General features: G+C 41.9%; 1 protein-coding gene across 1 annotated transcript in view; it reads left to right on the forward strand.

Moving 5' to 3' along the window:
- NRG1 (neuregulin 1) overlaps positions 1–15565 on the forward strand; it is a gene marked incomplete at both ends in the record, with an annotated part of 174649 nt that overhangs the window by 29498 nt on the left and 129586 nt on the right. Inside the window, 2 exons of the mRNA XM_082075415.1 lie at positions 1182–1359; positions 9655–9779. Coding sequence (XP_081931541.1) covers positions 1182–1359; positions 9655–9779 — 303 coding nt within the window. The remainder of the gene's footprint in view (positions 1–1181; positions 1360–9654; positions 9780–15565) is intronic.

Here is a 15565-nt window from a genome sequence, read left to right on the forward strand (position 1 = left end):
TGTTCAAGAAACAAAACATGCTGCAGCTAGAGGTGCTGCAAGGGAATACTGGCTCCCCAGAGGTACAGACCAACAGTGAGGCACAGCTGAGCCAGGATGGACTCACAAGCTATCACCCATCAGCTGACCATCTGTAGGTCCCCATATTAGCCCTTTCCAGTTGTGTGGTAAAGGTGTTATCTCAAGCTCCAGTGAAAGTAAGGTTGAACTAAGTCTTTTACTTCAATAATGGAGCACGATATAGGCTTGTTTATGGCTGATCCACAGGGTCAAATGAAGGGTAGTGTCTCACACAGGGACTGTATCTATTTGTGAAGCCTGTGCTCAAAGATCAACACCAATTCTGGAATATTAGAGGTTTTTAACTTAGAAAGCCCTAAATAGTTTGAGATTTACCCACACAGGAAGTACTATTGCTACAACACAGTAGAAATTGAGATGCATCAGATGGAGCCCGTCAGTGTGCAGGAGTCATTGGCTGAGCTTTTTCAATGCAGTGTCCCCTTCTGGGTCCAAAATACCCTTAATTGATATTGATTCTATTGATGGGCTTCCAAGCCCATTGTCTCTTGCCTCAGGGAAAGGATATGGCCAAGCTGAGGTTTGAGGTAGGCATATAATGTGGGTTATAATGTTTGGCTGGAGCAAAAGCCATTCTGTCAGGTTAGGGAAGCTGTTGAGCTTTTATTTATGCTTTTAGCTCCCTGTCACATCAATTGCACCTGAAACCTTTGGAAAGCCCCTGATTCATAGCAGTCAAAATAAATAACACAGCAAGAAAGAACACCCTCCCTTTCCTTGTCTGTATTACCTACCAGGGCTGCCTGTCTCAGCATACTGTTTTGTGTCTAGGTACAATCAATTAAGTGTTGTTAGTGTTTCATACTTTATTCAGAAGTAAGACTTTAGTTCTTGCTAAGGCTGCATATGGCTTGCAGGTTGTAAGATGCACATTGGAAGACTCCAAATGGCCAAACTAGAATGTCATTAAATATGCCCTTATGCATTAAGGATGATACAAGTAACACACAAATGATTGTTATTTTTCAGGTTTTAGTGTAGAAGTGTTGCTAGTCTGGCTGGAGTTTTGCTCTCTGTGGATTATTTAGCTGAACTTGAGTTAGCACTGTTTTCCCTTCTGATCATGGCCTAATCACCAGCATGTTCTTTTATTTCTTTAGCTGTGCCTCCCAAATTGAAGGAAATGAAAAACCAAGAGGCTGCTGTGGGTCAGAAGCTAGTGCTAAGGTGTGAAACCACTTCAGAGTACCCTGCACTCAGATTCAAATGGTTAAAGAATGGAAAGGAAATAACAAAAAAAAACAGACCGGAAAATATCAAGATCCCCAAAAAACAAAAGTAAGTACAGAGACATATCTCACAAGGGGGGTTGGAAGGGGTTGGACAGCTGTATGCCAGAACACAAGCATTGAGGCTGTTAATTGCAGTATGACAAAGCTAAAAGCTGTGAGTTATGGAGCAAGAAACAGATACTGAGGTTATTTTTCTTGAACGTATGGATGAAGTGGTAGTATGGCATAAATATTTCATAATAATTTTCCCTTTTCAATTTTTATTTATTTTCTGATAGCCAAAGGCTATCATGTTAACCAGTAAACCTTGGAGAAAGACCATTATTAAACTACTGACAAGAACAGAGATACATTATGTTTATTGTCCAAAATCCAAGAATATTTAAAATCATCAAAGCAATGTAGATTTGGAAATGTTTTTGAGATTTGCTTTGCAAGCAATCTAGTCCTTAAGAAGGGCTGAATGCTGTCTGCATTAGCTTGAAATGCTTTACGCAAGCTTGCAGTAGTTCTTTACCAAATGCATTCCACCATATGGAGAACAAGCCACAGGTCTAGAAGATGTCAGACAAGTAGCAAAGCCTGCAGATCTCATCCTCCTCACTGGCGGAAAGTGTCCACTACATGTGACTGATGACCAGTGCCAAAAGATGGCCTGGTGTCTTGTTTCTGCAGGGAAGGAGAATAAGCTATACAATGCGTTTTCTGCATTGAGACAGGAGAAGGCTTTTGCTGTTTGGTCTCTACCATGTTGTTTGGGCTAAAAAGTTTCAATTGTGGCTACTTGTCCATCACAGGAAGCTATGAAAATCCCTTTGAACAGAGCCCTTCAATTCTCACTCTGGTCTCAGTAGGCAGGGTGCTATCTGCTGCACTCTACCATGCCTTCCCTTTGTACCAGACACAGAGGATTTGGTGTGGGCTCTGCAAGAGATCTTTCCATCCAGGGTGTCAAGTGCCCCCATACATTTTGTCAAGTTTTCTTTCTTTAGGCAAAAACAGCAGCCAAAAACAAAGAGGAGCTTGGCTTTTCAGAGTTATTCAGGTTAAAAACCCGACATCCTGCTCTCCCTTGGAGTTTCTTCTACCCAAGCCTGGGGCACAGGATGAGATGAGAAGGGGGAGAGAGCAGCATCACTGCATCTCCTATGCCACCTTCACACAGATGGCAAGAAGGAACCTGTGATGTCTCCTTCCAGCATGTGCAAAATGGAACTGTTCCAAGTGGCAGATAGCCCGGCAAATTGTCTGGACTCATTTGCAGGGCCATATGTCTCCATCAGAGTTGTATTTTCAGTCTGTTCTGTAAAAAAATGATTCAGGTCAGAGCCTGGCCCTCAGCTTCCTTAGCAACACAGTGCCACCTTTGAGGGGTAAGCAGTATTTTCTCTGGCTGATACTGATTGACCAAACGCACTAGAGCCAGGATTTCACCTTCTGGGGCTGGGCTTTATCAGCTAAGCATTGAATCAGTAACTGCCTTCTGAGCTCCCTTTCTCATTTTTTTCCCTCACAAAACTTTGAGGAGCTGAACATGCATGTGGAACATAAGAGACTAATTTGCAGGTCAGTGTGTCAAAACATGTTAAAATTCCCCAAAAGACACATATGAAAAAAATTAAAATTGGGACTTTTTTCTGGAAAATGTAAATCTGAAGTCCTATTCCTCCACCAGAAGTGGGCACAGTGCAGGCATTGACCAGGATTCCGCACTTCCGTGCGCTACGTCAGCCACAAGGGTATCACTCATAGTTGGAATTTCTCTCTTCTATTTTCTGTTTTAAAACAGAAATGTCATTGCGGAACAGATAAACTCTTCCAGTTAGAGATGTGAAAGTCACTAGATGTAGAGTACAGAAAGGGGAAAGACCAGGGATGTCTGCTGACACCGGAATGACTTTCCTTGCCTTTCTACTTTGAGATTTTAGTTTGGGGACACATCAGTGCTTTGCCATTCTTCTTTTTCTGTCTATGTGTGCATTGCATCCAGGACTGAGTAGATGTGAACAGTTTAAGAGAAGATAGGTTGTATTTTGATAAAAAGTGGGACAGGCACGTGTCCTAAAGCTGAAGGAAAATGGGGGAAAATATGGTGCAAATGCCTAAAGACACATGCAGATTACAGTAAACAAAGCCACATTAAAAGGGTCCAATGCAAAAGGAAAGAAATATAAATTATTAAAGAGCTTTCCCCCTGCTTATTTTCTGTGTTTGTTTTTTTTTTTTTTTTTCATGACAGAACACTGATAAATGTTTGTTGTGTTCATATGCTGCCATATGGTTACAACAAGCATTTTAGCATGAACTTCTTACTATTACGAAGTGTGGGAAAGATCAACTAGGAATGCTGGAGTAGTTGTTGAGCTGTCTGGGATTAATGTCTATTTTAAAGGTCAAATGGCTACATGAAAAGTAGTTTGTATTTCTGAAGAACCATTAGCTTACAGGATACCACAGTCTAATTGACTCCAAACATTTGAGAATAACACTTCCTACATATTTATAAAAACCTTGCAAAGTTTGTAAGTAGGGCCCAATGTCCAGAAGTCACTTTTGGTAATGTCATATTTTGCAAGAAATCACGTTTCTCATTGTGTGATGGCAAAATAAAACCTGTTAATTGTTTGGAGAAAAAAAAAAAAGCGCTTCCAGGTTCTGGCTTTTTAGCTTTATTTTTTCTAACAAATTGCAAAAAATATCTGGCAGAAGGATGAAGTGTCTGGCTTGTCACCTGGAGTAGGCATGGAAGAGATATTACTGCAGCTTGGTGGTTTTGGTGCATTTGGTGCGTTTGGCCCATGTGAATACTATCAGTTCAAAGGATTTGCAGAAGTGAGGCAGATGCTGACTGTGTTCTCCTAGTTTTTTAAGAGTTTAGAAGTTTAGAGTTTGTGGCAATGCAGGCTTCCTCAAAGCATAGCCTTCTGAAGACTGCCTTGCATGCAAAATAAACTCAGGGGATCACTCCTCTAAGCTTGCTAGGATGATTCCAGGGTGTTTGATTCAAAGGTTGCAGAGCCCTGACGTGCAATGATATGACAGTACAGCAGGTGACTCACACTAAATGAGTGTGCCCCTTCTCATTACACTGGGAAGTCAAGAGAAACTGAATTGCAGAATCACAGAACGTTTGGGTTTGGAAGGGACTTCAAAAGATCATCTAGTCCAATCCCCCCGCCGGAGCAGGAATGCGTACATGAGGTTACACAGGAAGGTGTCCAGGCGGGTTTTGAATGTCTCCAGAGTAGGAGACTCCACAACCTCCCTGGGCAGCCTGTTCCAGTGTTCTGGCACCCTCACTGAGAGTAAGTTTCTTCTCATATTTAAGTGGAACCTCTTGTGTTCCAGTTTGAACCCATTAGCCCTTGTCCTACCATTAGTTGTCACCGAGAAGAGCCTGGCTTCATCCTCGTGACACTCACTATTTATATATTTGTAAACATTAATAAGGTCACCCCTCAGCCTTCCCTTCTCCAAACTAAAGACACGCAGTTCCCTCAGCCTTCATAAGGGAGATGTTCCACTCCCTTAATCATCTTTGGTGCCCTGCATTGGATTCTCTCCAGCAGTTCCCTGTCCTTCTGGAACTGAGGGGCCCAGAAATGGACACAATATTCCAGGTGTGGTCTCACCAGGGCAGAGTAGAGGGGAAGGAGAACCTCTCTTGACCTACTGACCACACCCCTTCTAATACACCCCAGGATGCCATTGGCCTTCCTGGCCACAAGGGCACAGTGCTGGCTCATGGTCATTCTGCCATCCACCAGGACCCCCAGGTCCCCTGCCCCTATGCTGCTCTCTAATAGGTCATTCCCCAATGTATACTGGAACCTGGGGTTGTTCCTACCCAGATGCAAGACTCTACATTTGCCCTTGTTATATTTAATGAAATTTTTTCTCCGCCCAACTCTCCAGCCTGTCCGGGTCCCACTGGATGGCAGCACAGCCTTCTGGCGTGTCAGCCACTCCTCCCAGCTTGGTGTCATCAGCAAACTTGCTGATAGTACACTCTATTCCCTCATCCAAATCATCGATGAATATATTGAATAATACCGGCCCCAGTACTGACCCTTGAGGCACTCCACTAGATACAGGCCTCCAACTAGACTCCACCCCATTGACCACAACTCTCTGGCTTCTTCTCTTCAACCAGTTCGCAGTTCACCTCACTATCCGATTCTCCAGACCACACTCCCTCAGTTTAGCTGTAAGGATGCTGTGGGACACTGTGTCAAATGCTTTACTGAAGTCAAGGTAGACCACTTCCACTGCTCTGCCATCATCTGTCCACCTCGTTCTGTCCTCATAAAAGGTGATGAGGTTGGTCAAGCACAACTTCCCCTTGGTGAAACCATGTTGACTGCCCCTAATGACCCTCTTGTCCTTGATATGCCTTGAGATGGCACCAAGGATAAGTTGTTCCATCACTTTCCCAGGGATGGAGGTGAGGCTGACCGGTCTGTAGTTACCCAGGTCCTCCTTCTTGCCCTTTTTGAGACTGGAGTGACATTTGCTTTCCTCCAGTCCTCAGGCACCTCTACCCTTTCCCAAGACTTGGCAAAGATGATGGAGAGTGGTCCAGCAATGACATCAGCCAGCTCCCTCAGCACCTGTGGGTGCATCCCATCCGGACCCATGGATTTATGGATGTCCAGATTGCCTAATTGCTCCCTAACCCAGTCCTCATCAACTAAGGCAGACTCCTCCATTGTCCTGACTTCCTCTGGGGCCTCAGGGGTATGAGGCTTCTCAGGACAGCCTCCGGCAGAGTAGGCAGAGACAAAGGTGGCATTCAGGAACTCTGCCTTCTCAGTATCTTCTGTCACCAGGGCACCCACCTCATTCATCAGTGGGCCTACATTGCCTCTGGAGTTAGTTTTATCTGCCATGTATTTGAAAAAGCTCTTTCTATTGTCCTTGACTCCTCTTGCCAGGTTTAATTCTAAGGAGGCCTTAGCTTTCCTAGTTGCCTCCCTACACCCTCTGACAACAGCCTTATATTCTTCCCAAGTGGCCAGCCCCTCCTTCCATGATCTGTAAACTCTCCTCTTCCACTTGAGCTTACCCAGCAGTTCCCTGTTTAACCACGCAGGTCTCCTGGCTCCCTTCCTTGACTTCCTGCATTTCGGGATGTTCTGATCTTGAGCCTGGTAGAAGCAGTCCCTGAACACTAACCAACTGTCTTGGGCCCCTTTACCTTCAAGCAGCCTTGCCCATGGGATTTCCCCTAGCAATTGTTTGAATGAGTTTAAGATTTAATGGAAGACATTTAAAGCACTCACTTTTTACATCAGATTTGTCATGGAGTAAGAGCATGCAGTTGGTGAGTTTCTGCTGCTCTTAGGATTGCTGATGATTCATGATGCCATGATTGATTGTTCTGTGTGTCCAAGCTCTAAGTTATTCCATTGTGTCGATGGTGGTACAGAAAAAATCAGGGACCAGACAAGGGCTTTTCAACTGCTAGCTAACTTTTCCATGCCTGCCCATTTGTACTGGTAACATTTAGTTTTCCTTCTCTGATTTCAAACCCAGGTGAAGCCTACACATTTTTGTTTTGGGTAGTGTGCTGTACAGAGTCAGACTCCTTTATCAAGGTTGAGGTTTTTTGGGCAGAGGGAAGGTATTTGCCACTTCACCTAGCTGATGGCGTCAAATACAACACTGCATAAGAAAACTTCATGTGCAAGTGCCCTGTATCTTGGGCTTCATCCAAGCTTAGCCTGGATATTTGCCCACAGACAGGCAATTCTGTATGACAGATGGAGACTGGAAGCAAAATTAATTCAAGCAGTCAGATAAAGTGGGCTGGGACTGCCTTCTGCAGATGTATTTCTTCCTCTTTCATGTATGAATACAAGCTCAGCAGTGTCATAGTGACAATGACCTAAAGATACAGCAAAAGCAAATCTCATAGGGAGAGGCATATTTTGGTATAGCATGGTATAGACTGAGAAAAGGATGAGCATTTCTATACTGAATCCCTTATTAGGGGCTTTAGTGAGTACTGGTGAAGTACTGTATTGCTGGGAAGCTGCTTCATTTACAGCCACTAATGAGTCATCTGCTCTGACTGTTTTGAATTCTGTCCTGATATGTCTCAATAATATCCTTAAGGCTATAAATATTCACATTATTTCTCCTGATCTCAGAGAAAAAGCTCTTTACAGAGTTTTTATAAAAACAATAAATTTGGCTTGTTAGAATTAGGTTTGTAAGAAAAATGGTTGCTTCACTTATTTTAATATAATCTTAAAATCATAAAAGGAAGACACAATTCCTTGCCTTTTCCTGGAGATATCATGTAAAACAAAGACAGTAAACTAAATATGCAGGGTAAGGAGTTTCTTCCAAAAGCCAAGAGTGCCACAAAGGTTGTTTGCATCAATATTACTTAATATCACATGGAGCAGAAAAGATACCACAGCAGACATACAGTGGGTGCCCAAATAAAAATGATACAGCTGCAGCTGTGCTTCTTACCTATCATTGGGTTAAAGTGAGTTCCTCAAAAAACTGAGCCTGTTTACATTGCTTTTTGAAGCATCCTAAGTCTACAGCCTGGTCTCCATCTATAAAAATGTCTGCAAGCATGGCTGAAAGATAAGCTGTGTGATATAGGAAATATTGCATGTCCACACAAGTTGTTACTTGGTGTAGACTGCTGCCAGACGTTCCTGGACAGGTCCTCAACAGGTTGTTGCAAAGGCAGATGTGTAGATGGCTGGCAGGGAGATTAAAGAGCAGGCCATTTTTACTGTGGTATAAGCTAACTGTTAGTCATGTGCAAAATTCCCACACAAGAGACAGTAGCTTTCACCTTCTGGACACTTCTGTCAGTATGTCAACAATATTTTTTTCTCACATATTCATGATGACCACCAGCTACAGTCTGTTCTTGTATGCTATCTGAAATGCAGCCCAGTTAATTAATTCAGCATTGAGAACTGGGTTCTAACATTGCTTGAGAAGGGAGCACAAATAGTCAGCAATTCAATTGTTTACCATTTGAGCAAACCCGAGCAAATTGTTAATCCTAGCTTGGCTGCTTTTCCTTCTTTCAATTCGAGAGGCCTCAAGAAAACAGCCCCCTTTCATGATATAGGGAAAACCCTTGTAATGTGGGCTTCTATCAGAGCTGAGGTCCACCTAGCACACTGCTCTCATCTCATGAGGGTCACAGTGCTGACTCTTCAGCAGTAGAACCTTTGCCTAGAGACAGGAAAGGCTGAGTTGCTGATAAGCAGATGGAATAGTTTACTGTGCTAGAGGAGGGATGGCTCAGAAGGATGAGTTGGAAAGTGGCATTGAACATTTCAGTTGCTCCAGAAGCCCCCTCCTACAACAAACATGTTTCTGGTCTGAACCCAACCCTGCTCAGTGGTTCCCAGAATGGGTAACCAGTTGTGATTTCTGCAAGGAGTGTTAGGAGACATGGCTGTGCTGAAGCAAAACAACTCCCCAGATATTGCTTAGATCAACACTGATTGCTAGACATGCTGATGAGTGAAGAACCCCTACCTCCTGGGGCTCAGTCCTTCATGGTGGGGTAAGCCAACTTAGGGAAGCCAATGCTCATGCACTGTATTAAGTGACTATTCTAGATAAATGAGCAGGCTTTGCTACAGGCAAAACTTCACCAAAGCACTTCTTTTAAACATAAACTGAGAAAAGCAATGAAGTGTGTATATTCCCCAAACTAGTTATTGTCTGCAGTCTAGGTAATTGCCATCACAGGACCTGGGGACCCTTTGGGTGATAACAGAACATGTTCCTACCAAATTTATGTTCTGCATTTTAAAAGCTAATCTTAAAACCTTGGAAACTCATTAAATTATGTCTCTGAGCCAGGAACACAATGTAGCTTCATGCAAATGGTGCTCCTGCCTGTAATAATGATTTACTATTGGGGTTTCAGAGGCTTTTAAAGAAAGTGGCATGTCCTAATCTCATAATTATTTAGTCAGATGTTGGAAACTACAGTACTTACCCAGTACTCTGCTACTGGCAGTATGAACTGCCATCTCCTTGGCATCTGGTTAGCCAACAATTCAGCTGAGAGACAAGTTTTTCAGATTTCCTCTAAGAATAGAGACTTCTCTCAAGCAGAGGAGAATAAACAAGTATCTTCATTTGAGTTAATTAATATGCCTGTTTTCCAGCAGCCTGTAAGAGATATATTTTTTTATTCCACTCCTTTCTTTCAAACCTGGATAGTATCAACCTGTCAGTAAGAACAGAAAACAGGACTCTTTGTTGAGAGATAAAAAAGAGTGCATTTGTTGATGCAGTGACTGTTACGCCAGTACAGGACGTTTACATGTTTTTTCTTATTTTACAGGAAGTACTCTGAGCTTCACATTTATAGAGCCACGTTGGCTGATGCTGGGGAATATGCATGCAGAGTGAGCAGCAAACTAGGGAATGACAGTACTAAAGCCAGTGTTTTCATCATGGACACCAATGGTAAGGTTTGACTCTTTATTTTACTATCACATTAAGAAAGACCATGTATTAAATCTGCCACCATGACAAAAGGGTTTGGAGGAGGGGAAAGCCTTGCAGATGAAGTGGAAGTGGAACCATTGAAATCTCTTAGGTTTACTGAGAAAATTAATCAGGCCTGACTTGTCTGCTATGAAGCTGAGGTGTTCATTTTTCCTTACCTAGACAAATGGGATACCTCATACACATCTCAGGAGAGATCAGCATTTTCTGTGAGACACTTTCCAACATCAAGTCTAAATAGTCAAGACAAGAAGAGGATGAAGGGAAATGAATATTATTCTAATTTGCATAGTACACATGAGCAGTAGAGGCACTATGGGCCTGTGGGGAAGCTTTCATTTAGCCAAAAAACATGTCTAAGTTGAACTTCTAAACCAGCACTCCTCTCTTTGTCTTTAAGTGATATTTGTATGGCTCTGATTGCCACCACTTTTACTTTCACAGATGTTGATAGGTTTCTCTTTTCATTTCTAAAATAATGAAGACAAAATCAAAAATGTATTCGAAGGAATGTTATTCAAAGGTACGAATGTTATTCAAAGGTACGAATGTAATTCATGTACTTTAATTCAGGCATTGTGATTTAAACTTCTTTCTGGAGGTGCAGAGCCTATCATGAGGCAGACAGCATTCATACTTACCCAGATGATTTTAAATTATTATAGATAACTATTTTTGCAGGGCTCCTTTCCTTTTTATTTACAGGAAGTCCCAATTACTTCTGATGGAATTCGGTGAGTGTTTCCATTGTACACAAATGCAGTACTGTTTTTCCTTGCAAGTGCATTGGAGGCCACAGTTCAGCTGAAAACTTGTTTCTTAAGTACGACATTGACTAATTCAGCTCTGATAATTCAAACTCCAGTGTCTAGCCAGTTGTGAAGTATCAAATGAATGTGCACACATTATCAAACAAAGCAGAAGTTCTGTTCATATGTGAAATAGGTTTAAAGATGTTGCAATGAGAATTCACCAGGAATGCTTTCCTGTTCCACATTGTGCTCTAAAACAGGAGATAGGCATTTACTTAAATAGAAAAACAAATGTAAATCTTTGCCAGTGGGCTTTATCTTTGGCTATCCGCTGTTTCATGATCACACAGTGACTACTTGTCTGTATTGACTTTGCGTGTTTGCTATTCTATCAACTAAAAAATCTCAAGTGCTAAGATTTTGTATGTGTTATATGGTATTATAATCATGATCAAATATCAGGATATTGATATAAAAGATCAAGTGTTATTTACCAGAATATTATGAGGAGGAAAAATGGGTAGGTGTTCCAGTGTAACTTTGTAAATACTCTTGGGATCCATGAATACAGCTTTTTGGTTGCTCATTAGCTGCTTACATGGAGAGCTCCTATACTGTTTCCAAGATACTGAAGTCTCCAAAACTCAGCTGTGGGCCCTCTGCCTGGGAAACAATACAAAAACAATACAAAAAATAAAATAAAATAAAATAAATAAAAAAAAGCTTGGCTGTCCTCTGTTACTTTCCCAGATGAGGAAAGGAGTTGTGGCGGGGGAGCACATGTGGGACCTCAATCCTATGCTTCATGACATGAATTTTTCAACTTCCTTTTGGGCTGTGCTAAACGACAGCAAAACACTCCTACATCAGGGAGATAAGAGCTTAGTTTTGAAATAAAATTTTTACAGGCAAGGCCTGTTACGTGCGTTTATAACTGATACGTTAGAATCTGTCTAATGTGAAACGTAAGTTGCTTAAAGCACAGTCATGCGTGAAGACTCCCTTGAATATGGGACAAACTCCAATCTAGACCTAGCATCTGGCTCTTTTCTGTAAAGATCTGAACTGGAAACTCAGTGATATATGAACTGGAACATCTTGGTGATATTTGATAATATACAATCAGGCATGGCAGCATTCATTGGTTGAATAAATCAATCATGCATATTTGGTTGCTACACATACATCTGAGCCCCCTTTGCTTATTGTTGCTTATAAATTACTGGTAAAATTATTCCTGTTTTTCCTTCTGATGATGGAATTTCCCACCTGGATTTGAGGAACAGCATGGGCAACATCTGGTGACTTAAGAGCAATGGATCCCTAAGGCCTCAGAGGGCAACATCTGCTTTGCAAACAGGGACAGACCCCCTGCACGGTGACCTCCTCACCCCTCCTTCCCCCACATTCCCTGACCTCTTCCCCTTGCTAGCTTAATGACAGATTTGGGATCCAAACTTAGTAATGAGCCTTGAAGGGCAGTCATTACTCAAATCTCATAGTATGTGAAGTCCTGCACGATTCATAAGAAAGAGGAGGGTTTTTTTGTTAGTGTTTATGTTAGTTTGTTTGGTTTGGTTGTCTGTTTTTGGTTGTTGTTTTTGGGGGTTTTTAAAGGATGAAAAAAACTCAGTGTATTTATCTCTTACGTGTTATTTCCTGCCAACGGGCTTTTGGAGAAGGCTTTGGGGTCCAGTGCTTCCCAGAAGACCCTGGAGGAAACTTATGTGTGGATATCTGAGAGGGCTGAACCTCTCAGTGTAGGCAGAGAGGTTGCTTCCTTCCACCTCCAGCAGATAGGACAACAGTAGAGTAAAGAAAGATGCCTCAGAGGGCCTGACTTTCTTATGGTCGTACTGACCTGCTCTGCTATGGGAACCATAACTTTAATTATGACAGTTAATTTAATGACCTCACCTGGTCATGTTTATTGTGTGCACTCTGCTGTCTGCAAACTAGATCCTCCTTTCCCTTTATGTTGGGTGCTTTAAGACCACGGGTAGATAAGGATGGCTTTTCTGGGCATGGGGTTATTTTTCTTTCCACTAAAAGATTAGTGATTTTCAGTACAAGAATCTTGGGTTTAGTTCCCTAGATATTTCTCAAACTTTAACTATTTTAGTTGAAATTTTCTTTGCTGGTGTATGCCACAAAAGAGAACTCTAAGGCCTGACCAAAAGTCAGTCTAGCATGATGCCTTGTCTCTAACTAGCATTGGGCATTAGGAAAAAACACATGAAGAATAAGACAAATGTGTTGTGTTGTTTTGTTTTGTTTTCCCAAGAATAGGAAAAACCACACCTTTATCACTAAGGTCACATGTCTGAAAATTGCTAATTTCAATTCTGTGCTCCAAAGCATAGAAAAAACAGTATTTCTCAATAGAACAATCGTAAAAATGTCTTTGTTGTTTTCATTGAGCAATGAGCTTTATTATTCCCTGATCTCTTTCTCAAAAATGGTAAAATTTTCTGTCTTAAATGGTAATTGTCAATGCAATGGTAACTCCTTGTTGCTGTTATCATTAACTTTGCTCTTACTTGAAACTGCTGAATTTGCTCTTTTACAAATTTTTGCTACACGTGCAAAACACACATAAACTGTATTAACCTACATAGATTTCTAAATTTTCTAATTTTTACTCAAAGAAACATAAATCCTTGTCTATACAGCCATCTGAGTGGATTTAAAATGCAACAAATATAAAAATAGGTAGACTAATGTTTTTTTAACCAGTCTTAATAGCAAGCAGTGGGAGCTATTCTCATACAATCATAGAATGTCCTGAGTTGGAAGGGACCCACAGGATCATCGAGTCCAACTCCTGTCCCTGCATATGACAACTCCACAGTTCACACCATGTGTCTGAGGGTGTTGTCCACTCTCTTCCTGAACACTGTCAGGCTTGGAGCCATGACACCTCCCCTGGGGAGCCTGTTCCAGTGCTCCACTACCCTCTGGGTGAAGAACTTTTTCTTAATGTCTAGCCTAAACCTTGCCTGGCAGGGAGGTTTTAGATTTATAATGATTATAACTTGTCCAAACGATATGAGGTACTTTCTTACTTTCATTCACTCCTATTCATGCTCACTCCCCTAAGAAAGAATAGAGGAACGAAGTTCTCCTGGAGTTGTATAAATAGTGCACTGCTTTGCTAATGCAATAGTAACTGCTTTTTGCATCCTAATTTGTCACTTTAGCCAGGCAGAATTCCTGTAGTGAATTTTTTCATGGACTTTCTCATTAATATAAGATCACACTATGCTAAATAAATAACACTGAGAGAATACTTCATACCACACCCGAAGCTTTCGATTTCATGTTTGAAAACTTGCTCACATAATCCCTTACTTAGACAACTAGGTAAGTGACTTCGCTTTCTAAAGTGTTGAGCATGCCACAGCTACATCTCAATGCGGTGTGTTTTCCATTAAAAATCTGTTGACCTAAACCTTTTGCCTCGCTAAGGGTCTTTGCTGTGCCCAGCATGACTCATGGTGTGAAATGGTGGATGCCTGCAGAGATATTTCAGAAGTTAGAAGTCTATGGTGCTGGATAACTACTGGGTTGTGTGCATGGCATTATGTGAGTGCTCATCCTGCACATCTGTGCAAAGTTAGTTGATGTAGTTTGAGTCATCAGTGGTAGTGGGACAACTTTGCCTGAACTGAAGGAAACAAGAAGTGCTCATCTGTCCATGTAACTCAACTGTAGGCAGGTAAATTCATTAGCTACACGGTCAGTGGCATGTGCAAGCTTCTGGGTTTGCCTGTGTAGAACTTGCAGTGGTACTAACAACTCCAAGTTGTACAGTAGTCAACAAGGATCTGATATTCATCATTCATTAAATTTTAGTTTGCTGTTCCTCTTCTGAAGGTAGCCAGCAGCTTATCTGCAAGAAAATGGCAGAGAAATAAAAATGACATCTTTCATCTTGTACCTACAGAGCATGTGGCCAACTATGAAATACTTCAAATACAAGAGAAGTCTCTACATCGGTCTGTCTGAGAACTTGATTAAAGCAGATCAGTGCATTTCTTCTCTCTCTGGTATGGTTACAGGTGACCTGGAACCATAGTTTGTTTTTAACTGGCTGATGCAATGAGTCAGATTCTCAACTGGTGCAAATCAGTATCACTGATTTGGACCTCCACATGAAAAGAAATGTGTCCATCTCTCAGTTTGACACAGCAATTCCCCTTAGAGTAGCTTTGAAACTTCACTTGCAATTGGACATATTTGAATTGAGGGTAGTGTTCTTTTAATTTGATTCAGGGTAATAGTTTCTTGGAGGACCAGAAAAAAAGGTGAAAATCACAGTAGTTTTAAGAAACAAAAGATAAGTTTGTCCATTGGATGTCCCAATGTCCCTGACTACATGTGTCTGCATGCCTCTGAGGTCTTAGACTATGGCCTTACTCACCTTCTACACACCTACTCCCTACTCTGCTATCTGTAGACCAAGTAACAGAGATCTCATAAACTCCCCTTTTCTAAAAGAGTGTGGTAGCTTATTCTTCGTATAATTCAGCATGTGTCACCTGAATGACACAACCAATGCAAAAGGTTTAAGTCTTAAATCACTGCCAGAAAGTAAACCTCAGGATGACATAAAGCTTGTTTGCAGCTCTAACTACCTATGATGTTCGTGGTGTTTGAACCATCCTCAGGGCGCAGGTTGTTGTTCCTGTCAGGGTCCTCAGAACTACCTTCAAGGCCTGAACCAAAGCCCATGAGGACTCGGTAGAGCTGTTAGATGTTTGGTTATCCCTGGAGAAAAGTGTGGCCTGAGGAGGACCTCCTGCCTCCCTCAGAGGTATTACAGCAGATCTTGTTGCCCAGGCACTGAGTCTCCTCTCAGCAGCCCAGACAAAGCTCCCTGCCTGGAAGGATGGATCGAGATAGAAAGACGGCAAGGTGGTGGGTTGCTGTGAGTCCTGTGGGGGCTGAAGGGTCTCTTCTGCATCTTGCCAGAGGAGACAGCAGGAGATG

This window comes from Streptopelia decaocto (assembly GCF_964273445.1).
Source record: "Streptopelia decaocto genome assembly, chromosome: Z".
NCBI classification, from domain to species: Eukaryota; Metazoa; Chordata; class Aves; order Columbiformes; family Columbidae; genus Streptopelia; species Streptopelia decaocto.